The 26,171-nt window shown below is 47.4% G+C and overlaps 1 protein-coding gene and 1 long non-coding RNA gene across 4 annotated transcripts in view; one reads left to right on the top strand and one right to left on the bottom strand.

Annotated features, from left to right (window-relative positions):
* The window catches only part of PAPSS2 (3'-phosphoadenosine 5'-phosphosulfate synthase 2), a 68,367-nt gene that overhangs the window by 8,985 nt on the left and 33,211 nt on the right, over positions 1-26,171 (bottom strand). For all 3 annotated transcript variants that reach the window (XM_034662380.1, XM_034662378.1, XM_034662379.1), the window contains exons 2-8: positions 18,410-18,527; positions 14,949-15,184; positions 13,902-14,040; positions 13,196-13,314; positions 12,942-13,055; positions 11,365-11,476; positions 1,743-1,948 (exon numbers count right to left, since the gene is read on the bottom strand). In XM_034662380.1, the coding sequence (XP_034518271.1) occupies positions 1,743-1,948; positions 11,365-11,476; positions 12,942-13,055; positions 13,196-13,314; positions 13,902-14,040; positions 14,949-15,184; positions 18,410-18,527 (1,044 nt within the window). The remainder of the gene's footprint in view (positions 1-1,742; positions 1,949-11,364; positions 11,477-12,941; positions 13,056-13,195; positions 13,315-13,901; positions 14,041-14,948; positions 15,185-18,409; positions 18,528-26,171) is intronic.
* On the top strand, positions 23,474-24,869 carry LOC109488879. The gene is made up of 3 exons (XR_002141729.2): positions 23,474-23,839; positions 23,944-24,018; positions 24,825-24,869. It is a non-coding gene; the product is annotated as an uncharacterized LOC109488879 (long non-coding RNA).

Genomic DNA, 26,171 nt, shown 5'->3' with positions numbered 1-26,171 from the left:
TCGCCATTAGCTCACTGGGAATGTTTGCAGAGTCCCTCTAACGACCTCTCAGGACGGTCACTGACGAGATGACCAAGACCACAAGTCACAGCACCACGTTCCCTGGCTTCTAAGAAACCCTGAGCTCCAGTTGCCGACACGGGTTGCAAGACAGGATGAAAAGAAAGAATCTCGAGAGCTCGCTTCCGCGGGTGGTTCTCCTAGCGCTGCTGCAGTGGGCGTGGATGCCGGGCCCCAAGAGCAGACGTGTCTGAAGCGGGGCGATGAGGGGTCCCTCTTCCTTCTCTGGGTCACTCACAAGATCAGAACCCAACCCAAGACCACGAGGACCACAGGGTAGAAGAAACACAGGCAGGATCAAGGCCCAGAACACAGTTCCTCAAATCGCTCTCAGTCCGTGTCCAGCAATTTCCAGGACTGTCTGCCAGCCTCGTGGACTGACGGTTCAGATGACGCTGACTTTGAGCTTGAGGGGCACGGAGATTAAGACGCTTGGCTATAAGGTGGATGGTTGCGTCCAGTGAACGAGAAGCTGCTTTGCTCGTTAACCTCTTGTGTTGAGAGGCCTTGAAAAAGCCCTCCCTACCTTGCACCATTTCACAACCAGAGAAACCAAACCAAACCAGCATTGGCCCAACCAATGCCAGTAGGTGCATTCAAACATCTGCAGGGGCACAGGGCTGGGGGAGATCCTGGGCTTAGTTCAAGTCTGCCCCCTGCTTTTATATGGCTTTTAAAATTTCAGCCCTAAAGCTCTCATCTTGGATGAGGGATGGCTTTTGCATTCAATTTCACATACTTTCCTTTATGGGAAAGGAAGGACACGCAGCAACTCCATGAGACTCTCCGCTCCCGCTCCACCCCCTCCCCACACCCCCACCAAGTAGAGGCTGTGAAGGAATCTGAGAAGGTGCAGCCTTAGGCAGGACAGTCTCAAAACGATCCTAATCAGATGAACACATTTTTCAATCTTAAACTATGCACTGACGAAAATGGGCTGTTTCCCCCTGGAGACTCTGCCACTATCTAGGCTCTGCGCTGAATTGTGTTTACTGGAAGGATGTCACTGACCCCCTCCGCTGGCCACAGGGCATGCACCCTGAGTCTCTCGCCAGTGGCTGGTTGGACCCATTCTGGATGATGGAACGTGCTTCTCCAGTGAGTTTTCAAGATGGAGAGTGCCACCAGCTCTGGCTGAGGGCACACCTCTGGCTCTGATTTCTGCCCCTTCCTCCAGATGCCAGGCTCAATTATCTACCCAGGCCAGTTGTTTCCATTTAGCGGAGGGAGCCAGCCATCACGGCATCTGGAGACTCGGTGGATCATTCCAAACAGCCCTCAAGCAGAACGTTGCTTTGCCCCTTTCTAAAAAGATCTCTGAAGGCACAACCTGCGAGACCCCCCTTAGAAATGCACTCCTCAGCGCCTGGGTGGCTCGGTGGGTTAGGTGGACTTTAGCTCAGGTCATGATCTCGGGGTCCTGAGATCGAGCCCCTCATCAGGCTCCACGCTCAACGCAGAGTCTGCTTGAGTTTCTCTCCTCCCCCCTCTGCCCCTCCCCCTGCTTGTGCTTGCTCTCTCTTTCTCAAATAAATTAATTCCAAAAAAAAAAAAGAAAAAGAAATACAGTCCTCCCTCTGACCCCGGTGTTCCTAAGTCCTCTATGAAGGAATAAAGAGGAATGATTTTTGTCCTACACTGAAAGAGATCAAGAAAGCCCTTCCAAAGGTCTTGCTACTTACTTTGATATGGGGGTGTTTCACACACATTGTCCCCCACACACGGGAACAACGCTCCTCCTTTCTGTGTTCGTAGAATTCAGGGTCTTGCAAGATAGCCACTGTCTGCCCGCTGTGCGTCAGGACAAACTCGCTGCACCCCTCCAGCCGTGTCTTCTCGTCCGCAGAGATGGGCAGCACGATGGGGATGCTCATGTTAATCACTCCGTCTGCAGAAAGAGCACGTGATGAGTGCGTGTGGGCACGAGGCACCGCCACCGAAGGATGACTCCGGCGTGCTCAACGGCCGTGCCAAACGTCGCCCGCAACAGCCGTGAAAGCCGAGATCCTACATAGTTGCGCTGGCTGCGCCCATTTCTTGAGAGTCTACGATGGGAAGTCCTCGAGAGGCTTCTCAACACAAGAGACGGGGCATTTGTGAAGAGTGGGCTGCGTTTCATATCACGGAGGCGGCTTCAGTGAGTGATCTAATCTGGGGGACAAGGAGGGGGCATCTCCCTTCTGAGCTTCCTTTTGAGAGCATGGTCCTGACCTCCACATACCAGAGAGTGTAGTCTTTAAAAACCCAATTACGGGGGCGCCTGGGTGGCACAGCGGTTAAGCGTCTGCCTTCGGCTCAGGGCGTGATCCTGGCGTTGTGGGATCAAGCCCCACATCAGGCTCTTCCGCTATGGGCCTGCTTCTTCCTCTCCCACTCCCCCTGCTTGTGTTCCTTCTCTCACTGTCTGTCTCTATCTCTGTCGAATAAATAAATAAAATAAAAAATAAAAAAAATAAAAAATAAATAAAAAAAAAACCCAATTACGCACAATAAAGGCCAAACAAACCCAAACAAAAACCTCTCTTTTTTCTTGGAAACGATCCTTGTAACAACATTAGCAAATCTCTTATATTATCTGTTGAGGCTCTAATTGTGGTACCAACACACTGAATTGAAAAAGAAAAAAAAAATCACAATTAACACTAAGGGATAGGATCCCAAAGAAGGAGTCCTCCTGATGTTGTCTGTTTGCTGTGGTCCAGACACAGCATCACCTCTAAATGGCATTGAAAAGACTTCTCCAGGGATCACAGCTCTTGCAAGCTCAACTGCTACTGAGAACCAGCAGTCAGGAGGGAAAACCACACAAAGTGGATTTACTAAAGCTGACGCGCTTACTTTGGGGAGTGAGCTCCTCTCCCCTTTACGCTAAGTGTCTTACTTGAAAAGGCATTAAGTAAACTGGCCTCCTGGTTTCTCAGGATACAACATAACAAACTGGAAGGTATGGGATGTGCTGTTCAGAGAATTTCTGAATGGGACAGCTTGACCTCAAAGGAAGAGGCAGGAGAATTACTTAAAAGCTGACATAGAAATGGTGGGGGTTCATTTTATGTGTCTACTTGGCTAGGCTGCAGTGCCCAGATATTCAAATGTTCTAGATGTTTCTCTGAAGGTATTTTTAAGATGAGACGAACATTTAAGTCAGCAGACTTTGGTAGAGCAGAGCGTCCTCCATAAGGTGATGGGCCTTGTAAGGACTTGACAGAAGACAGACTTTCCAGAAAGAAGAGGGAACTGAGCCCACAGACTCTGGACTTGAACTACAAGTTTTGCCTGGGTCTCTGGCCTGCCAGTCTACCCTGCAGGTATCGGACTTGCCAAGGCTTTGCAACTTCCTGAGCCAATTCCTTAAAATCAATCTCTCCCTCTCCCTCTCTATCTATCCACCCTGCCACGTTTCTCTGTAGAACCCTGACTAATAAAAGTAGAGTCACGGGGGGCTCCTTCCGTGGGGGCCAACAGCCCCTCAGGGCACCATGACATTAGAGCTCAGCTCAATAACTGGTGTAACTAGTGACGATGACGTCACTTTGTAAAGCTTCCTTATGTCTAATGCATTTTTAAAAGCGAATATGAAGTTATTTGGGTTTTTTTAGAAGGGCATTTTTTTAAATGTTTCTAGGCAAAACGGTTAAAAGAGATAGTTGTTTTAGTTGTTTTAAGGTTTGGGGCTTCAAAGATTATAATTCAGCTCTCTGGAAACATCTAATTTCTTAATGAGGCCAGATAATGTAAAAGAAATGAGCCAGCTGTGTGCCCCCCTTCTGTGGGGACGCCTGACGCCCACCAACTCCGTCCGTCTCTCTGCTGCACTCACAGGTGAGGAAACAGGGCGTGCCGTCAGTGTGCAACGCTGAAGAATATTAGGGAGAGCTGGGGGGTTCCCGAGTTCAAGACTCAGAAGGTAACGAGAGCACGTGACTACAGAAAACATTCAACTCCATAGGAAACAAACGTCGTTATTTATGGATCTCAGGAAATGTCCCATAGATTAATGAAGTCTTTAAACCTATCCTTCAAAATCCAGCATCTGGAATGCGTCTGATAATCTGAGATCTGACCCAGCTACGAAACCCGCGTACGGGCATATCACTTTGTGCCTTCTACACATACTCTCCAGAAGTTACTAGAGTGTAAAGAACGTCACAGGATACAGACAGCAACTGCAGGGGACAAAGAAATCCTGTCTGTCAAAATCCTGTGACCCTCGTCACTCCCCACCCCGGGGAGCCCTTGTAAACCACAAGTAAGATCTGCACAGGAAGTCATGGGGAGTCATGGGTTCTGACATTCAAGTGACTCCTGTTTCAAAGCTCAGGCGTCCTCTGGGCTCAGTCCGTCCTCTCTCTGCTCAGTTCCCCCACTTGACAGATGGGATGACGAATGATCCATAGCTCCCTGGGTCGCTGGGGGGGGGGGTGCGTACCGACTGCACAGCCCTTTGTCATTGTCACTGGAGGTGCGTGACTCAAGACAATGAAACCTGCCACACAGTCTAACTGAGGAGTGGGGAGAGAGGCTCGCCAAGCGGAACGCCTTCGAGGGCGTGGATGATCTGACCAGAACCCTGTGTTCCGTGGATTACTGACCACACTGCTCACGGTGACCCGACCAAAACCAAGTAAAACAAAACGCAAAGCCAAAGGTGGGCAGGAAGCTGGGGACAAGCCTAGCTCTGCCCATCACATCCCTGCAGCGCGATCTAACGTGGATTGATCTGGGTTGAGATCCAGGGGCTACACCACTTTCCTGTGGCCGTTGCCTCCTTCGGTCCACTAGGTTCCTGCTGGGGTAGCCTCTGACCCACGTTCCTCTCGGCCTTGAGGGAAACCCAGCCCTGGGGAGACAGCCCTTCCCGGACGGGTAGGGAAAGCGGTTCCGCGGAGTAACGCCGCCAACCGCACCATCGCCAGGAGCCGCGACTCCCCACGGGGCGCCAGCCAACAGCTCAGCCCTGCGGGGGCGCCCCTCGGCCTGCAGCTCGGCCTCCCACTGTGTGCAGCGGCTCTGCTGAGGGCTGCCCTCCAGCGGGCCACCTCCCTTGGTGACAGAGGCTTGTGTGTGGAGTCCACGATTAGTCCAACACATAAGTTTCGCATAGCAATGTTCCTAAGCAAAAATTAAATCATTTTCTTGCTTAAGCTTTTTTTTTTTTTTTAAGTCGCAGGAGTAGAATTCAGTGATTCATGACTTACATACAATAAACACCCAGTGCTCATCATAGCAAGTGCCCTCCTTGATGCCCATCCCCCACCACCTCCCTCCAGCAACCCTCAGTTTGTTCTCCAACATTAAGACTCTCTGATCGTTCGCCTCTCTCTTCTTCCTCCCTGTGTTCATCTGTTTTGTTAAATTCCACAGATGAGTGAAATCCTATGGTATTTGTCTTTCTCTGGCTTATTTCGCTTCGCGTTATACTCTCTAAATCCATCTTTGTCCTTGGCAAATGGCAAGATGTCATTCTTTTTGCTGGCTTATGTTCCATTATATATGATATGCTATATACCACACCTCCTTTATCCACTCATCAGTCAGTGGACATGTGGGCTGTTTCCAGAGTGTGGCTATTACAGATACTTAAGAATCGGGTGCGTGTGCCCCTTTGAATCAGTATGTTTGTATCCTTTGGGTAAACACCTAGTAGCGCACTTGCTGGATCCTAGGGTAATTCTATGTTTAACTTTCTGAGGAACCCTCATACTGTCTTCTGAAGTGGCTGCACCAGTTTGCATTCCCCCCGACAGTGCACAAGGGCTCCCCTTTCTCCGCATCCTCAGCAACACCTGTCGTTTCTTGTGCTGTTGGTTTTAGCCATTCTGACAGGTGTGAGGTGGGATCGCATCATGGCTTTGAGATTAACTAGGCTTTTAAAGGGCAAACAACAATGATGAAAACAACACCGAAGATAAATGATACCTTCACAGATTTACCTTTTCATTCTCGTAGAACGCAGAAGTTTACAGTCAAAGCAATGTGTGCATTTATTCTCGGTTCTATAACTATCAATCACCACTGATATTTGAAATTAAATCCATGCAGAATCACAGCACAAATGAAGTACAATCATGCACAATCCAACCAGGTGCATCCATTTAAATTGCATCTAAAATCGATTTATCCTTCATTGATTAAAAATGTTTTTTAAATGCAATAGAAAAAAAATCTAGATTTGTGAACTAAATGAGGACCAGTAGAAGTAATTAGCGGAAAGGATCATAAATTTTTTAAATCTCAGGGACAAAATGTACAACAATAATTTAGAAACAAGTTTACTTTTGTCAGCCAAATAGGACATTATGAACAACAGCTGCATCTGATCCAGAAATTTCCTGTTATTTGGCCTCTGATCAACACAAGAATGCAGCATTATTATTCTATTATAACTGATTGGATCATGAACTGTTACCAATTCCAACTGGGTCATTTGGATTTTTTTAAATTATGTTAACCATTTCTAATTAATGTATCTAATTATAATAATTTAACTACTTGGAAGGTTGAAGTACATACCAGGAAGGACCATGCCTAGAGAAATACAAAACACAGTTAAGAAACATGTTTGCAGCTTCCACCAAGATAATCTTAAAGCAACAATGTCAAGGAACGGAGTCCTATTACAAAACATCCGGCATATAACATCTAAATACACTGTGCTCTTTGCTTACTGCTCTACAGGATAACAGCAAAAAGCTGCTGAGACCCGAATTTGTGCTGAATGTCGTTCAGTGCAATCCAGAGACATTACTCAGATGATTATCTGTTTTGAAATAATTATAATACATGTCAGTAGCACCTCTAGCTTCAGCAAAAAGGTGTCTCTTACACAAATACATGATGTTATAACTACGGTCAAATGGTTCCAAACCAGGCTCTGTTAGGTATAATAGCAAACTGCTCTAGAACGTTCTAGAAAACCAGATGTTTAGAGGACATGAAGTTCTGCTAGTCTACCTAGCAGAACAAGTACAAGAACTAGAGCCAGGATAACTTGGATTTGAATCCAGGCTTCAAGTGAGTTACTTAACCTTTCCAATACTTATTTCCTCATATGAGCAAAGTATCTTCACAGTAGTATTATCTGGATTAAATGTGATATCCTGTGTCAAATGCTGGGGTCAGAACACAATGGGTGCCGAATAAATGCCGGTGGTATCTATGGGAAGCCCTCAAGCCCCCCTGGCAAGTCAGAGCTGCAGAGGACTAGTCGTCAATGGTCAAGTCTCGTGAGGCCGCCATGGCGTGACCCTCCTCGGAAGCCACCAGTCAAGAACATGAGCTTAAGGCTCCATTTTTTAATTTAGATGAGATACTTCTGACTGGGGGGGATCAGTGACAAAACAATATATCCAGTGACAAAGTGATATAATAAACCAAGCAAAGCAGACCCTTGAGTGGTGGGGTAAGTCATGTTGTGTCATCATCAGAAACAAATTTTTTTTTTTTTTTGCTTTTGGACTGAGTAGACTGAGTTCTTTTGCTTGTTTCTTTGTTTTGCTTTTTAATTTAAGGGGAAATATGAACTTTTGGAGAAAATTAAAAACCAACGAAGTATTTTTGGGAGACGTGGTCCAAATTTAAAGAAATATACAGTGCCTGCAGATCGCAGGTGACCAAGAAACGTGCAGCCATTTGAGGCAGATGACGGTGGCTACATGGCTGCGGCTCCAGAAATTCCAGATTTTCGGGTCAGTGGTGACTCATGACTTTCATGAACTGATTAAGATTAAATGATATCCATATGAATGAGATCTTGTTCGACCTTCTGAGATTCACATATATCACTTTTTGGAATTAACTGTGTCTACACAGCCCAAAAGCCATCAAGGGGAGCTCTCCCTGGAGACTCATGGTGTGGTGCGGACAGGGTTTAAGTGGCTTCCTGCAGACACGCTCGGGGCTGCCGTCCAGGTGGGCGGAGGCCAAGCGCAGCCTCCACGGGAGCAACTCCACTGTCACGCTGGGTACGCTGCTTCAGAGCTCGCTGAAGTCACAAACGATCTGGCTTAAAAAAAAAAAAAAGGCTGAGCGGCGCCTGGGTGACTCAGTCAGTTGAGTGTCCGACTGGGTTTGGGCTCAGCTCGGGATCTCAGTCAGGGGGTGGGACTGAGCCCAGAGTCAGGCTCCCTGCTCAGCGGGGCGGGGCGTCTGCTTAAGACTCTCGAGATCGCCCTCCGCCCCTCCCCCGTGCCCTCCGCCCCTCCCCCGTGGGCTCGCACTCTCTCTCTATAAACAAATAAAATCTTAAAAACAAAAGGCTTGACAAGCACTGATACGTGGAGAAGAACACACTGTACCAGGGCTCAGAAAGCGGGCTGCACTGTCCTTCCCCGCAAGCCCACAGCTGTCTTCATTACTGTCTCCAGCCGCCAGAACAAACCTTGGCCCATGAGGACAGCCGGTAAGTACCTGTTGGCTGACGATGAACATCTTTATAACTGCTACGTCACACTGACGTACCTGCGTGAGCCACAGAGTCCCTTTGGGACTTCAAGGTCTTTTCATTGTATGTGGGGGGGGGGCGGTCTGTGAATACAGGGAACATTTACTACAGTTACTACTGGACCAGCTGTTCCTTAAACCTTCCTCACCCCCATGGGGTAGGGCCTGCTATCAGCAGCCCCATTTTACAAGAGGGAACTGAGGCCCGCAGAGTTAAGTCACATGCCCTGGGTTCATAGCAAATCACTAGCCCATGAACCCAGTTCGGCTCCACAGCTCCACTGTTCCCACTATGATGTCCTGCCTCTACTTAAGAGGTGGGCAGCACATTAGATCCCTGGTATCTGTTTCTATGACTGGATTTACAGAGGACTCAAGGAAGCTTCTGGAAGGTGGGGAGGGGACTTCTGAATCCTCACTACAACGGGGGCTGCAGAGTCGTGTCCAGTGGACCATAGTGGACTCTGGGGTGGACGGCAGAGCCAGCAGAAAATCCCCACAGGGAAGAAAGCAGTCTTGCACGGGGTCCCCGAGACAGGCCCTGTAGGCCGGAAGGGTTCCAGAAGTAGCGTGAGGTCTGGTCCTAACTCCCACTGCTGGAGCCACGCACCTGCTGCAGGAGAAGAAAGGCCTGGTAACAGCTCACGAGGGCTATTTCGTCCAGTTCTCTGATGCTGTGGGAGTCGAGCAACCATGGAGCGTCCTCAGCGGAGCTTAGCCCAGAGCAAGGGGACGTCGGCCTTCCCACCCTAGAGTCTGTGAGCTGCCCCAGCCCTGCGGGTCCAGGGACATTAGTGCCTGGAGTGAAGAGGCAGGAGCTGTACCTTCGTGGGTGCAGAGAGCCGCGTGCAGCCACGTGGCAAGAGGCACATGGCTGTGGGCCGGACTCGGGGGCACAGGAAATACCCCCCCCATCCGAGAACTCCCGCAAGCCCTTGGGTGCAGGTTTTCGGAAGAACTGGGATTTCTGGATGAGCGGGCAGGAATCGGGAGTGAGAGGGAATCCAGTACTAATGGGAAGTGACCTCTCTCGGCTGCGTGCTGCTGGGCTGTGGAGGGGGGGGAGGCAGGCCCGTGGGGGGCCTGGGCAGGGAGGGCTGTAACAAGGGCTTCGTCTGCCCTGTGTAGCGAGGACCAAATAAGAAAAAGAAAATTGACGTGTTTGACAAATTGCAGAGCATCATAAAATGAAATCGAAAGGGTATGAGAGGAAGGGAGAGAGACTTGCCGAAACTCTCTGGATAGATTATTACAGCGTGTGCTGTCCTGCATCTTTCTGGATCACAGACTCCTTTAAGAGTCTATCAAAAGCTAAGAACACTCGACCCAGGAAAATGCCCCCTTCTTACACCACAAAGGATTTCTGCCTACTCTAGGATGGTTTTTGTCTCCCCATCCTGAAGTCCTAGACGCCGAGGGAGGGACCCCTGACATCCATCAACACTGACTTCCACAGCACACCCAGTGCCCCTGGTACTTTTCTTTATGGAACAAGGCCTTGTCACAGGTGACAGCGCTGTGTCTCTAACAGAGCCCTCACTTCCCAGGTGGGTCACTTGTCATTCAGCCACTGCTCCTGTATGGATGCTCAGGGTCAACCTCTTGCCCGAGGTTGGCCACACCATCTAGTGACATTTACTTGATGCAGCCTGTGACCCGTATGTGTTAGAATTAAGACATCAAAGTAAGCGTCAGTCTTCCTTGTACAGACTTCCTGGCCTTCTGACTTCTAACAGAACAGACGCCGGGAGAGCAGCCTGGTAGGAAAAGCACTGGGCCAGAAGTCAGGAGATTCTTGTCCCTGGTCTTGGACCAGTGGCATGAACTCGGGCAAAGCACTGAGGCAGGGATCAGCTCCCTCGTCTGTAAAGGGGGTCATCATAGTTGCCTGATCGAAGGAAATCATGCCTGAGAAAGTGCTCTGTGCGTGGACAAGTGCTGTATCCATCTGGTTATTATTGCGAAGGCAAGCCATTGGGGAACCAATGGTATTCTGGAATGTTATTTTATCCCCCCAAGCAGACTCACAAGCCCAGGCCATGAACACCTTTTCCCAAGAAAGACTGTCTGACTTGATCTTTCTTCCTGAAAGGTCTGGAGCCCTGCTCAGTGTCACAAACTTGGTGTGTCCCCCCCACGCCCGCCCCTTCCACTAGCAGCCATCCTCAGGGGCTGGAAACAGATAAGTTCTATTTGACAGGCTCAGGCAGTTCTGGGAAGGAAATGATCACAGAAGGGGCCGGAAGTTTTCTGAATAACACATGCTTCCGACCTGGACCAGATCAGCTGTCTAAAGTCATCCGGCCTGTGCCCAGAAGGCAGACTTAGTGCTGCCCCGAGACAGTGCTGCCCCGAGACGGTTCAGAGGATGCGGCCAGCCTCTTGTGGCTCATGCAAGGGCACGGAGAGCAACACCTCAGCATCCAGCGGGGAAAGTGGCTGCATCATGCTATTTGGCACAGCAGCCGGTGGGGGGTGGTGTGATGCCCCCTGCAAGTCAGCTGCCCCACGATGGTCCCCGCAACCGGCACCGGGGCTGCTGATTGCTTTCTATGCTGAGTATCGGGGCAAGTAGGGCAAAACACACTGAGCCTTCTCTTGGCTTTGCGCGCAAGTAAAACCTTCATTTTTTCAGTTCCTTACTTTCCAATAGTCAATAATCCTTTAAGGATAAACCCCCCAAAAAATCCTAAAAATGGAATTTATACATAATAGAATTAGACACCATAAATCATCTAAATACCTCCAGGGTAAGAGGTCTGAACCAAGCACTAATACCAAGAATGAACACGTCTTGCTCCTGTGAAGATTCCTGAGCATGGATTGCTTAACAACGAGTAAGAAACAAACGAGAGTGCGTACCGTCCAGCAGGGTGTCAAAGTGGATGGCCTGCAAGTATTCCTTCTCTCGCATGAAACCTTTGAGGGGAGTGGCCCAGCCTTCGCTCAAAACTTGGACCCACTGAAGATCCAGCTGCAAAACACAAAAGCAGGTGAACGTTCCCATAAGCTCGGTTTCCCAGCCATCCGGCCCCAGGGCAGGCCTTTCTTGCTCTCTCTCCGAGAAGAAGGCAGGACCGTTTACGTGTTAAGTGTTCCATTTTACTGCCGACCTACAATCCAGGAGCCAAATAAGCTGGAGTCTAGAACCTTCCTACTGGAGAGTGGGGATCTAAACCTGAGGTGCAGACAGCCTCATGATGGGCAACTGTGTTGACATTCGCTGTTCATGCTTTCCTTTTTTTTCCTACAAAAATTCTGGTTGGGCTACATATTTTTGCCAAATGTACTAGGTAATTAACTGAAATTGGCAAATCATGGACTCAAAAAGTCCAAAATTCTTAGCATGATACTAAAAGCCCTTCAAGCTCTGGCCCATTGGGCTGATGTAAAGATTTCCACCTCCTCCCGGGCCTATCCTCCTCCCCACCTGAAATTCCTATTCATCCTTTAAACCCCGAAGCATGCGTCACTGCTCTGCTGACCTTTCCCGCCATTCCTAGGACCAAAACAATTATTAGATTATTTGAAGTTCTTTTGTACCGTGCAGCCCACTTTGCTATTGGCACTATCATTCCACACTGTAGTTATATGTACTTCTCATGTGCCTGGAGCACTGCAGTACTCAGGATTTCTTTTGTACGGTCAGGGGGTTCTGGTTATAAACTTGCCGTGACTTCTTCAGGTATGAATGAGCTGCAACAGACTCCCAACTTACTCAGCCTCTTACAAACACGTCCCCAAGGTTTAAGGGATAAGAAGAAGTTATCAATGAAGATCTGATCAGCTGGTATGGACCAATAATACTGACCCATAAAAAGCCAAAAGTGCACCTGGTGGGGCTGCAGCCCACACGTTCCAGGCAGTAAAATCAATATGGCCAAAGGGTCTACACCTTCTTAGGCTGGACTCTGCCTCCTTAGGAAAGAATGGGATTTGCAAAGTAGGAAAAGATTCGTATCACTTTAGATCAGGGTGGCTCTTTGTTTTCTCCAAATTCCTTCTTGATTGTCCGAAAAAACACATGCATTCTTTTTTTATTTTTATTTTTTTTTATTTTTTTTTACTTTCATTCTGGACAAACTTTTCTCAGCAGCCGCCAACAAATCAATACCGCCCAACGCCTGCACTCTGGCATCACTGAAGACAGCATGACGACTATGTGAGGCTGTGCTCTGCAGAACAGAAGTTACCTGCCCAGTCTGCCCAGCCTGCCTCTGCCCCGCGCTGCCCAGCTACCCCATGGCAGCCCTTGGTGAGAGATCTGCTTGGGAAGAGGTTTAAAAAAAAAAAAAAAAAAGGCAAAGATGAAGTGTTTTTCTTTATGGACATTGCATTTCCCTTATCCACACCTTCCTTATCATCCAGGGTGACTGTAAATGGATTATAATGACGGCTATGAGGCCTAATTCTCCTGGGGCCAGCCCGTGCCCTCTTACCTTGGTAATTTCTAACGAAGGGAGAGCTTCGGCCTCAGCCCGGACCTGGTCAAGTTTGTTTTCTGGCACGAAGAGTTCATGGATGCCTTTCATGATAGTGTGGGGTACAATGTTCTGAAAGGAAGCAGAATTGGTAACGCTTTGAAATGAAAATTGTAAAAGAAAATGCTTTGGTCAATAAATGACCTTTCATGACTTTATGAGATTAAAAAAAAAAAAAAAAGAGAAGAAAAAAGGCGGCCCGGTCCACCCACCTGCTCTTGCAGGAGCTCCACCACCTGCTGGACACAGTCACTCACTGAGGACAAGTTGGTTTTCAGCACACGCTCGGGGGTTTCAGGTTTCTCATAATCAGAGTCAATACCCGTGAACCCTGCAAAGGCAGGAGGGCAAGAATCACATCGGCACCAATGGACAGTCTTTCTAAACAGTAGGCGTGACCCTTGTTGGAATAATGCATTACACTGAGAATTTAGACTAGACCAGAGAAGGTCATCAGCTGTCCCTGACCTCTAGCCATAGGTAAATAGATATATACATATACATATCTATACACATACATATATATATTTACCTAGCTGTATTTTCAATACAGAAAGCCCCCAAATTATCAACAAAATGTGGCTAAGTCCAAGCCTGCAGCTGATTAGAATCCAAAAGGAAGATAAGAAGAAAAACCTCTGAACACTCTCCCTCAGACACACTTGGGGATACACACCCATTTCGGGGACCTGAACTTTACCGCTCATGGCCGAGGTGACAGTTCTGGAAAAACACCAGCCCACAAGTTAACGAGCCCGTGGATGTATGGAATATACTGTGGTTCGGTAAAGAGCTGTGTGTGCTAGATGCGATTTTGGAAAACAGTTTTTGAGACTTCAGACAGATGTCTGGGGACAGAGCGCGAAGGCTTGAGAGCGGAAGGAACAGGCAAAGGGGTGGCCGGGCTGGCACTCCTACCCTTGATCTCCCCGGCGCGGGCACGTTTGTAGAGGCCTTTCACGTCTCTGCTCTCACAGATGTTCAGAGGTGCATCTACAAATATTTCAAAGAACGGCAGTCCTGCCGAGTCGTGGATTTTGCGGGCATTCTCACGATCCTGGAAAAAAAAAAAAAACCACATTCGAGGGGTGCCTGGGTGGCTCAGTCGTTAAGCGTCTGCCTTTGGCTCAGGTCATGATCTCGGGGTCCTGGGATCCAGCCCCGCATCGGGCTCCCTGCTTGGCGGGGAGACTGCTTCTCCCTCTCCCCTGCCTGCTGCTCCCCCTGCTTGTGCTCTGTCAAATAAATAAAATCTTTTAAAAAACCCAAAAAACAAAAAAAACACATTCGAGAAGGTGAACAGGAGGTCTCACAATGGAATTCCTCATGGAACGATGTGGGCCCCGGTGCCTGACAGCGTTGGGTCAACACTAGCGTGCATGCCCTGCAGAGATGGCAGGAAACCGGTCCTTCAGAGAAAGTCCAGACATTTCCCTCGGGTGAACACAGCTCTTTCAAGGGCTCTCAGAGAAAACCACAGAAAAGAAATGTCTGCTGAAGGACAGAACTGGCCACGTGGGAGCATCTCCTTCAGTGTAACGCATTTCAAAGTATGTAGCATCTTATTTGTAGGTCCCAGAAATTTCCTGCTTTAAAACAAGAAGGCTGTCCCTCTTCCTCCGCGATTTCAACGTGAAACACACATGAGGTGACGCTTTGGCAAGGAACTGCCGTGAAGCTTTCTGACTTTTTGGAGATGTGAGATTACAGGGCTTTCGACTTTTACTTGTTTAATTTTTCCTTCCATTCAGCTCTGGCCAGAAGGTGAGTGTGGAAGGGTCTCTGGCAGCTGCTGCCCGGCCACCTGGAAATGAAGGACCTCTCTTGACAAAACCAAAATTAAGTAGAGGAAATGAGGGAGAAAGAGAAGAAGAGGCGGGGGAACCTGAAACTACGACAGTCCTTGGTGCCCTCCCCTCTGGCGACTCCTTTTCCAGCACCGTGTGTGCCCCCCAACCCTTTTACCTTCGCGAAAGGAGAAATGAAGCTGGTGATGCAGACCAGCCCGGCATCAGCGAACAGCTTGGCCACCTCGGCAATCCGGCGGATATTTTCTTCTCTGTCCCCGGGGGAGAACCCAAGGTTTTTGTTAAGGCCGTGACGCACATTGTCCCCATCCAGGGAGTAGCACGGAATGGCGTGAGAGACCAGGTACTCTTCCAGAGCAAAACTGATGGTGGTTTTTCCAGCACCGGATAGACCTGTTCATTATAATCATTTGACCTCAAATCAAAACCACTATAATCTAGGAAAAGCAGAGTTTACAAGTCAAGTACTTGGATTTCTTCCGAACTTTGAAATAACCATCTGTCCCCTATTAGAATTGCGTATGGCATTTCAAAGCAAGTGGGGTTCATAAGTAGGGGGACCTGGGGGGTTATACATGGTTCTTGGTGTGTTCTATTTTGCCTGCAGCATGCTTTAAAGATGAGAACACTGTGCATACAAATCCAGATTCTGGCTTCTCTTAGAAAAAAGTCAAAAGACCTGTGTCCATGTTCTCATGTCCCCTCCTGCTAGCAATCAGCTGGAGTGGAGGGGACAGCCAGCCCTGGAGACTGGAAGGCCCACCTCTCCTACAGAGGTTGCCAGACAACCATTTGTCAACAGACCCCTTTGGCTTTAAGATTTTTCCAAAATGACTCTCAAAACATGAAGACAGTCATCCCAAGGTAGGCTAGAGATGTGTTTAGAGCTACCCTACACTCTTCGGTGTCTGGAGCCTTTCCATGAGAACAGAGGTACCATGTGCCTTCTACCATGGTTTCAAAGAGCATTGGCAGGACTATAGGATTTCTATCTGAGGGAAATTATGAGGACAAAGGGAACACTTCAAAAATCCAGTTGTCCTAAAGATCTCTGGACCTGAGAAATGTAGCACAGTTGGGGAGTACCCAGGCATGGGAGAGGAAAAGTTAAGGGGAAGAAAAGAAGGTCAAGAGCTTAACATGGAGAAGACAGCAGGAGGAAGGAGGGAAAACACAAAAAAGGTAAGAGAAAAGCAGGGACGAAGGACAGAGTGGAATAAAAGACTTGGAAAGAGGGGCTCCCGGCTGGCTCAGTCAGTGGAGCGTGACTCTTGATCTGGGGGTCATGAGTTTGAGCCCCATGTTGAGTGCAGAGATTACAAAAAAAAACAAACTTTAAAAAAAAAACCGACTTGGAAAGAATGGTGATATACGAAAGGCAAACAGTTTCCACAGTGTTAGTTATGTTTTCAAGTCATGCCCTTGGCCTTCGCAGAGAATCATGAGAAGCAATGGCTCCATGAGGAATGTGCCACCATCTTTGTAAATCATTGTTGAGGACACAATTGTATTATTCATGTAACTCAGTTTCATTCGAATAGGGACTTAGGTGATAAATTCCTCTTAGAGTTGTGTCCAGCGTGGGGCAGAAGAATCAGGACTCCTGAATCTCCGGCAAGTTCTCTCACATTGGAGAATGAGGGAAATAATAGAAATTTCTTTCAATTTTGCCTCAGGTCTCGAAACTAAGAACTAAACCACAGTAACTGGATTAAACGAGATTGCTGGCATATTTATTCTAATGCACTGAGGTCACAAGAATCACACTTCCTGAGAGCTTATTTTCTCCGGGCCAGGCCCTGCACTTGCATACACGCTTGACTTCATTTAGTTCCACCTCCATCCCCGGGGCAGGCTCCATCCTTATCTCATTTCACAAATAAGAAGACTGAGGCTGAGCCAGCTTAGTCGGCTTGTCCAAAGTCACACAGTTAACATAAGTGGAGCTGGGGCTCCAAACAAGTCTCTGGATTTGAAGTATTTGGTTTCTCTTAGTCAGCCTGCTCACTAGCCTACTTCTGTAACGTAAGCAAACAGAATAAATTGCGAAAAGATGGTTTTTGGTTTTGGGTTTTTTTTTTAATGAGTAAGAAAAGACAGGGGAAGTCCACCCTTTAGAGTCTTTTTCCTCTTCCACCACTTATCTTTTGTTTTTAAGGCTGCTCCACATTCCAGACAGTGGACTGTGTGTGTGTGTCCCAATACAGAAATTGGACAAATACATGAAGGCAAACACATAACAAGTAGGAAGTGTCTGGAAGGCAGCTGTTTTATCTACTGCCACAAAGCTTGTGTCTCAGACAGAGTTGGGGGGACATCTCGACAGGATTCATGACAGGCGACTGCTGCTTTTTGGAATACAGCAAGCGCCTCATCCACTGTCCGTCCCCAGCCCGCCAGCTGGAGAAAGGTGTTGCACCACGGATGAATGAAATCAGGAGACCAAAGGCCAGTGCCTCAGGCACCAGATAAAACCCTGAGGAAGAAGGAGGCGGCTGATGGAGACAGGAACAGGAATGACTGGGTCATACAGGAATTCCTTGCATGGGAAGGGGTAAGGCAGGTGCCCGCCACACTCTTCAGCAGTCCCTTCAGGTTGGAGTTTGTTTGTTTGTTTGTTTGTTTGCTTGCTTTAAGACCTATTTATTTATTTGAGAGAGAGAGAGCAAGCAGGGGCAGAGGGAGAGAGAGAGACAAGCAGACTCTGCACTGAACGCTGGAGCCCGATCTCATGACTGTGAGATCATGACCTGAGGTGAAATCAAAAGGCGGTTGCTTAACCGACTGAGCCACCCAGGCGCCCCACTAAATTGGCCTTTGTGAGCGGGTGGTAGCACGCAGCTGATCTCAGAACCTGGGTAGACATCTTTGCATCTATCTGGATTAGCCTGTCTATGGTATTTCCTTTTGAGTGCGGGCTACGCCGGACTCCTGCTCCCAGGGACCAGCTTCTTCCACCTTGTGCTCAGAGTCTTAAGAGAACAGCCCCAGACTAATTCCTGTCCTGTCACTAAGTCTTAGCTGGGACATTTGGAGGAAACACAGGAAAAAGGAGAGATTCATTTGGTCACCCCCAGGGGAGTGAATTATTTCCATTTACAAGGGGCAATCCTCAGCTAAGTGGAAATCACTGCTTTTCCTACTTGTGCAGATCCTTATGCTTTCAGTTTTTTGTTTTTTTAAACTAACTGAAATAGTCCTCTACAATGTGAAAACACCAGAAAACAATAAAGAATATCTCTAAACACCCCAAACCTTACAGACAGCCAAATGCTGTCGAGTTAGGAAAGCTCCATTGTAAGGGCCGGTAAATGGGTTGAGGCACGAGCATGAGAATTATGGGATCCTCTCGAGCAGAAAGGGGGTGCTATCATCAGCTTGCCCCCTTCCTGCCAAAGAGGAGAGAACCAAAACGAGAGAAGCCCTGTGCCTCCATCTTGGGCTTTCTTCCCAAGGATGGCAGAGGTAGGGCTGACGGCCAGGCTTTTTACCACCACTCCCCGCCTCATCTCAGTGTTAAAACAAACATGTCATATGTTACACTAAGTTCCTTAGAATTGTACGTCACACATCGGTTTTCAATTAAAAAAGTATCAGCAAGGCATCAGCAAGGCATACCTGTCAGCCACACCGTACATCCTCGGAATCCACCCCTCGTCCCAACCACCTGCCCTCGCTTGTTCCTGCTCACGTGGTGGGCCTGATAGACGACATTGGTGGACTTCTGCTGGCTCTCCTACAAAACAAGACCACGCCCAAGATTGTGTGAATAAAATACTACAATATGTATACATAAAATACAGTAAGTACACATATACATATAATAATACAATATGTATACTATATATACACGTAACACATATAATAATACAATGTGCATATGATATGTATACATATAAGACCATAAGCATCCATATCCATATCCATGTACATATGGATACAGAAATAATAAAATAACAGATGACAGTAATAGTCATATCTAACTGAAACCCCTCCTTAATGATTGGCCCACAGAGTGACATTTATTAACTCTGCTAAATCAGAAAAAGACGCTGCCTTTAGAATGCCCACCATGACCCTCGGAAAGTATCATCTGAATGAGAGAATTATTGACATGCTGTACAAGTTTCGGTTCCATGACATTTAAAAATGTAGACCTTAGGGTAACGGTTAAGGGAACGTCATCGTCTCCATAAGCTCATGCTCTCGACCAGATGCTATGGAGGCCGACGGAAAACCACCCGTCCCCACGGGCCGGGTGAGCCCCACTCTCTACGGAGCCGGGGAGAGGCACCGATCGCAGAGCAAAGCGCCGAGTCAGGGACACCATCTCGGTCCCACACAGACATGTGTCCCAAGCACAGTCCCTGAGCGAGGTACGGCGCACGGCGCTACTTTTTCTCAAGCTCTACTCTCTGTTTCTACTTTCCCAAGGGTCAGTGTGTAAACTTTCAATCTTACAGAAAGCCCTGCAGAAATAGAAATGGGCCAGTTATCAGTCTTGGAGGCTAATGCAAATCTCGGATATCTTTATTTTGGCTGCAATAAAATCAGCCAGTAAGGGCACAGGTTATCTGATCCTGATCCTAAACTCTGGATGCTCTGAGTCTGATGAATAAAAACGGTAACACAAGCCCGTAAGTAAAGTGGCTGGTGGACATTTTTCAAATAGCGTGTGATCCCCAGGCGGGGGGCAGGGGTGTGGAGAACCCATCATGGTGGTTAAATAAAAAGGTTGGGAACAACTCCTATATGTCTTTGGTGTGGTAACTGAATTTCTGATGTCAGATGGAATCCAAGTCTCTGAACTGTAAAAACCTATGGAGCCTTTTAAACACCACACACGTAAATCCACCACAGCTTAAAAAAAAAAAAAAAAAAAGGCATGGATAGTCTTTGAGCAAGACCCAGAGAAAACTCTGGGCCACATGTGGACCATTTTATATTCTGGAGCAAATTATATCACTTCTTTATGGCACCTCATTTGGGGAAAAAACAAAACAAGACAAGAAGGAGAATACAGCTAGGACTGTTTCGGGGCTTACACGAGATAATGGGTGTGAACATACTCTGTAAAAGGCCACGTTCCCTGCACAAACGGATGCTGACGGTGACTAGGGAGCGTATACCCACAGTGGGAGGGGCTGGAGCCAGCTGAGGTACGGCCAGGAAAATGCTTCAAGAGCAGGGGGAAGGAGCCCCTTGCTGGCCGTTGGGGGCTCAGGAAGGCGGCGCACTCCAGTGGGGCTGGGCCGCCCAGGGAGGCACGGAGCCCAGCAGAGGCACCCAGACAGGCACGGCCAGGGTCCGAGGGAGCCAAAAGGAAGGTGCCGAAGGCCCAGGTGGATCAGCTGGGTGAAGCTACATAAACCTGAGGCTAGACGCGTTGATCATCCCTCAGTCGGAACCCAAGAAGCACTAGAAGCTTCATAAATGAGGTCAAATTAGATGAGATCAGGAGATATTCTAGCAGTATTCCCCCTGGCTAAACAAATCCCCTGAAGGGATCCTGAGTCCTTTGTGCCAAGTGTAATTTATAGCTCAAGGATGACAAGAACATTTCCTTTTTCTCTGTTTCCTTGTTAATCACTGCTTTTTATTCAAGGAAATTGTGTCTGGGTATCAGGCCCTGAAGTCAGTGCATCGGTTTACTCTCTCAGCAGTTGTTCATGTAAACGAGCCCCTACTATCTGCCAGGAGACAGCCTAGGCCCTGGGAATCCAGCGCTAAAGGAAGAAGGATCGCCAGCATCATTTTGAGGGGAAATACAGGCAAAGAGATCAAGTATCTGGGGCTCGATGCCCTGTGGAGAGGGTCTCTTTCACATATTTGTACACTAAATGAACATAGGTAAAGAACACCCGCAACTCAACAATAAAGTGAGTACAAAATCTGAATAGTCACCCAGGAAGATACACAAATGGCCAGAAAGTACATGAAGGGCTCAGTGTCGTTAGTCATAAGAGAATGCAAATTAAAACCTACGCGAGATGCCATTGCTAAATCTAACAGCAACGAGGACATGCTCTCGTGTTGACAGTGGAGGTAGAAAGTGGGACAACCATCCCGGAGAGAAACCTGGCAGGTTCTTATAAAGCTGAACATTTACCTCCTCGATGACGACTCAGCAATTGTGCACACAGGCATTTACTCAGAAGAAAACATGTATCCGCAAAAAGACGCGTACAGCTTTATGTGGACAAAAACTGCAAATAGCCAAGTAACCATCCACAGGAAAACAGATCACGCACACACACACACACACTCTCCATGTCGGAACAGCACTTGTCCCTGAGGGGACAGTGGGTTGTCTATCTTCACAAGGGTTTGAGGTACACAGGTGTTTGCCTTCGTTGGAACTCCCCGAATGTATACTTAAGATGGGCATTTCGTTACATGTAAATTTTACCACATACCAAAAAAGAGCCACTTAAAAAAAAAAAAAGTAAGTGAATGAGAAAATACATAACAAGACTTTCATGGCGGAATTCTCTTGTTCAACACTGCTGCCTCTTCTGAGAAAGGGCTCGGGTCCCCATCGCAGCACACTTGCCTGAAGGGGTGGCTGCCCACCTGGTCAGCCGAACACCCACGAGAGCGTCACTGGTCCGCAAAGATGGTTTTTTTCCCCTTGCTTTTGGCTGTTTTTTTCTCTCCCTCCAGGCAGAGTTCCAGAATAAACTCTCAACTTTGTTAATCGGTGGAAACTTTGTCAGGATCTTGTAAACGGTGTCCCCAACCCAGGGCTTGGTTTTCAAAAACTGTTCAGAGCCCACGGGAAGGCACTGGCATCACACCGTGTAAGAGCTCACCTCTGAACCTTTTGGTTTTTTATTAGCTGAATCTTCATCACGGGTGTTTGTATGGGTTTTCTCTCATTCCAGCAAGGTTTAAACAAACAAAATCTTTTCAGATGGCCAGGCACTGGGCTTTGGGGTTCAGCAGAAAGAATTTTGCTTCTTATTTATCTTGTATTTACCCTTGATTTTCTCCAAAAGGCAAACAAAATAGAAGCAGATGTTTTGAATATTTGAACTGCAAAGAGGCGGGGCAGCCAAAAACTGCTTTGCTGAAACCTTTACTCCCTTCTAAAGAGCATATGGTGCTCTAAGCGTTGGAAAGAGAGTAGCTGTCAGAAAAAGAATTCTATGGAAAACGAAACACATGTTAAAAAAAAAAAAGTTTGGGGGCGCCTGGGTGGCACAGCGGTTAAAGCGTCTGCCTTCGGCTCAGGGCGTGATCCCAGCGTTCTGGGATCGAGCCCCACATCAGGCTCTTCTGCTATGAGCCTGCTTCTTCCTCTCCCACTCCCCCTGCTTGTGTTCCCTCTCTCACTGGCTGTCTCTATCTCTGTCGAATAAATAAATAAAATCTTTAAAAAAAAAAAAAAAGTTTGCTTCTCTCTGTGCGTAAACAGAACACGCCCTCGGCAGCGCACCTCACACGTCACGTGTGGAATCCACAGAGCCGGGGGCATACTTCTCTTCTGGGTCCCTCAAAATTTGGCAAACAGCCCTACCTTTTTCCAGGTCACTGACCCAGAAAAACTGCCTCCAGCATGCACAAGAGTAGCAGGAGTATGGGTTTTTGGAGTCAACCAAACCCGGATCTGAAACCTGCTTCATGGCGTTCCTTGCTCTGGGGCCCTGGGCAAGTTAGTAAGATCACGGAGCCTCCACGTCCTGCTCTGTAAAAATGGGGCCAACAATAGTTTCCTCACGTGGTTGCTGAAAGGACTAAATAAAATGGTCTTCTACATAAAGTATCAGAGAAACTATAGAACACACAGTAAGATGTTGACCCTTTCGGGGTTCGGTGGCGTTTAATCTAGTCTGGAGAAATCACAGTCGTTTGTCTCAATCACCCAGAGGTAGAAGCGTCCTAGGGACTTGGGTCCGCTCTCAGGCAGGTCTGGGGAGGTGGGGCTCAAGAGCAAATCAGGCAACAGGCAGGGCAGTACTCTGCCTGGGGTAGAGTGACACCCACATGATGTCCTTGCCGCTGCTCCAGTTATTACTCTTTGACCCAAAGTCCAGCCAGTAAATACACCATTCCGAGGTGTACTCACCAGTTAACCAGCTTGAAGCCTCCTCGTTGTACCCCAGACTCCCCGCTCCCGTGCTGGCCGTCTTGGTCATGAGCCCTTAGTTACCAGCACAGGATGGCCTTTGGCCCAGGTCAGCCTCACGTGCTACTGGGGGCAGGGGCGGGGGGCGGGGGGCTTGTCACACAGCCAGTGCCACCCCTGCCGGGCCCGCCTCCCAGTCTCATTGGCGCTGCAGGAGGGGGAGTGCCCAAGGAGCTTTGGAACTCGGAACTCAGGGTGGGGCGGGCGAGGGGATGGCAGAAAGCCTCAGCCTTGACTTTGCGTGACTGGGAGAAAGGGAAAGGACCTGGGGTGGTATCACCGCCGGGCGGGGCATCCCGGAGCCGAGTCCAAGCCCTTTGTCACAGGGAGCGCTGTTGTGAAAGGTAGGGCTCCGGCGGGACCAGGAAGCCGGAAACCCAGCTCTGCGTTAGGGGTTTCCCTGAGCGCCAAGGCTTTTTTAACTTTTGCGTAAGATTGTCAATAAGAGGAGCAAGCGGATTCGAATTCTTCTACACCCTCCTGCCTCCCACGCAGCACAAACACATGCATTTCACTTCTCAATGGCAACTCCACTCTGTCCCTTTGAACTCAGCCCTCACTGCTGCCGGCCTGCTGGTGTCCCCGGTCTGTGGGGGACCAAGAGCTGTGGGAACCTCCCTGCTCCTCAGTGCGGCCTGGAGAGTCTGTTCAACTGCTCTCACCAGCTCACAGGAGCTGCGCTTCTCACGCCTGATCTCAGTTATGGCTGGAAACCTGGGAGCTAGGCAGGCTGGGCACTGCGCTCCACATCTGGAAACTGCTGGCCAAAGCTCCCAACGTGGAAGATGCAAGACCCAGCCAGGCTTCCTGACCCAGTCCAGGTCTGTCTTCTGCCTGCACACACTCCCAGCCCTGTGACTTCGGAAACACCGGAATAGAGGAGATAATGCCGAATCCCGCTTTCCATACTACATAACCATGTAAATAATTAAAAAATCATTCTCACTTTATTTGCATTGCTTAATATGAGGAGCTTCAAATGTTTTATACTTATCAATGTGGATTTATATTTCTTTCCTTTCAGGTTATTTCCTTGGGACATATGACCCAAAATGAAATGCTTGAGAATTAAAAGCGGTGAACTACGTCACAGGTCTCAGTATGTACGGCCAATTCATTTCCCAGAAAGACAAAGCCAAGTTCCCAGGCTACCCTATACTTGTTTCTAAATAGTCCAACTGATTTGCTGTGTTTGCAATTTTACTGTTTTTCCCCCCAGATTAGTTTACTAGTAAGAACATGCGTTTCCATGTAATAAGTTACATATACATTTGCATGTTTGTCTCTTTTGATATTAATGACAATCTGAACGACCTCGTTAGCTTTTAAAAATGTATTTTTTCTTTATGTATTTTGTATAGTACATTTTTATTAATTATATACTGTCTGTTCACGTGCTTTCCTTTTAATAGGTTCTTGGTTGTACATCACATATATGTAATACATATATTTATTAAATGATATTTTAAGAATATGTAGTATTCCTATTGTCTTTGATGGCTTTCATTTGATCATTAATTATAGCTGGGCCAAATATGCTCTTCAGAATTCTATCTATTTTGATATGATTAAACTGTATTAATTTTTTGCTACATCTGACATTTTTGTGTGATGTGTGCTTATATGGATCAACTTTATTTCTTTTCATCATTACACCCTGGGGTCTCAAATTATACTACAATTCATTTCCCTATTACTTTGAAAATATTTTAATAGTTTGAATCTATGTCTAGAATTCTCATGTGTTTAATAATTCTTCTATATTTGTAATTTATGTATTCTTAAGAAATCCTATGGAGGTTTTCTCTTAGTGTAGTCACCTATGGTTTTGATGGTGGTTGTTCCGTGACATGTTTTGAAATTTTAAAGACAAAAACTCTTCCTTTAAAATTTTTTTTTTTCCAGGCACCTGGGTGGCTCAGTGAGTTAAGCGTCTGCCTTCAGCTCAGGTCATGATCCCAGGGTCCTGGGCTCCAGTTCGGCATCTGGCTCCCTGCTCGGCGGGGAGCCTGCTTCTCCCTCTGCCTGCTGCTCCCCCTGCTTGTGCTCTCTCTCCCTCAAATAAATAAAATCTTTAAAAAAATTTTTTTCGATTTTAGTTTATTCTAAAATACTTTCCTCAGTGGGAATAGAAGTATTCAAGTTTTATTCGCAACATCCAATGTCTCACTATGATTTTCCCCGGTAGTCTCATTCACAGGACACATTTATACGATGAATAGGCACATCCATATTTATTGACCTAAAAACATCACAACAGATGTCCAGGTTACAGAGTAAATTAATGCTAATCCTATTTTTAAAATACATGTATTTATAGGTCTAAGGCTACAAAGAAAAAAATCTGGAAAATAAAGGACAAAATGCTAATAGTAATCATCTTGAGAGGAAGGTCATTCTAGGTAATTATTTTCCTTCCTGTGTCTATATTCTGATTTTTCTATATCAAATTTGGAAATAATTACGTATTTACAATATAAAGTATATCTTGACCAGAGAACGGTGACATCACATGGTTTGATGTTCCCGGGAGGTAACAGACACACAAACGGACATAAGCAAACCTTGAGGCAGACTGCAACCAACAGAACAGTAACCAGCCCAGACCCACAAACTGTAATACCATGAACCCTGATACTGTGAGAATAAAATCTTTAAGCCAACCACTCTCTCTCAAATACATAACAAAGCACAGTTTAACGGACAGCCTGGAAAGTACAATCCATTTTAACTTGACCACAATGGTGGTTGTTTTGGCTTTATTTCATTCAGAGGGGGAAAAAATGCCCGTGGAGAGGATTTTTGGAAGCTGATATCACAAACGGGAACCCCTGCGTGCTCCTCGGTACATCCTGTTCCGTAAGGCCAAGTCTGAGCCAGCCAAAGCCACCTGGTGGAAACCTCCCGCAGAAAAGGGCCCTCGCGTTATTAGTGAGGTCTGCAAACATCTGAAGAGCAAGAAAGCCATCCTGACTCAGCTTCGACGCAGTCACGACCCCCCGGACCTAGACGCTTCAATTCCAATCCCGGGGCTACTGGGAGATAGGGGAGTTTTAACTGAAGAAGTGTCACTAGATTCAAAACTGATCATGTGTTTTAAAAGAGGAGTTTACATGGAGGAAAATACAGTTCTGTGGCGTTCTGTGGAAAGACAGATGTTGAATGAACATCTGAACATGCTAAATCCAGTCCCAGGCACACGAGTTGCACAGTGAGAAGTATTTACTCCTTGTGCTAACTCTCACGTTAGAA

The sequence above is a fragment of the Ailuropoda melanoleuca genome, chromosome 6 (assembly GCF_002007445.2).
Source record: "Ailuropoda melanoleuca isolate Jingjing chromosome 6, ASM200744v2, whole genome shotgun sequence".
Taxonomy (NCBI): Eukaryota; Metazoa; Chordata; class Mammalia; order Carnivora; family Ursidae; genus Ailuropoda; species Ailuropoda melanoleuca.
Note: the sequence above shows the minus strand (reverse complement) of the source record. Positions and strands in the feature narration are given on the sequence as shown.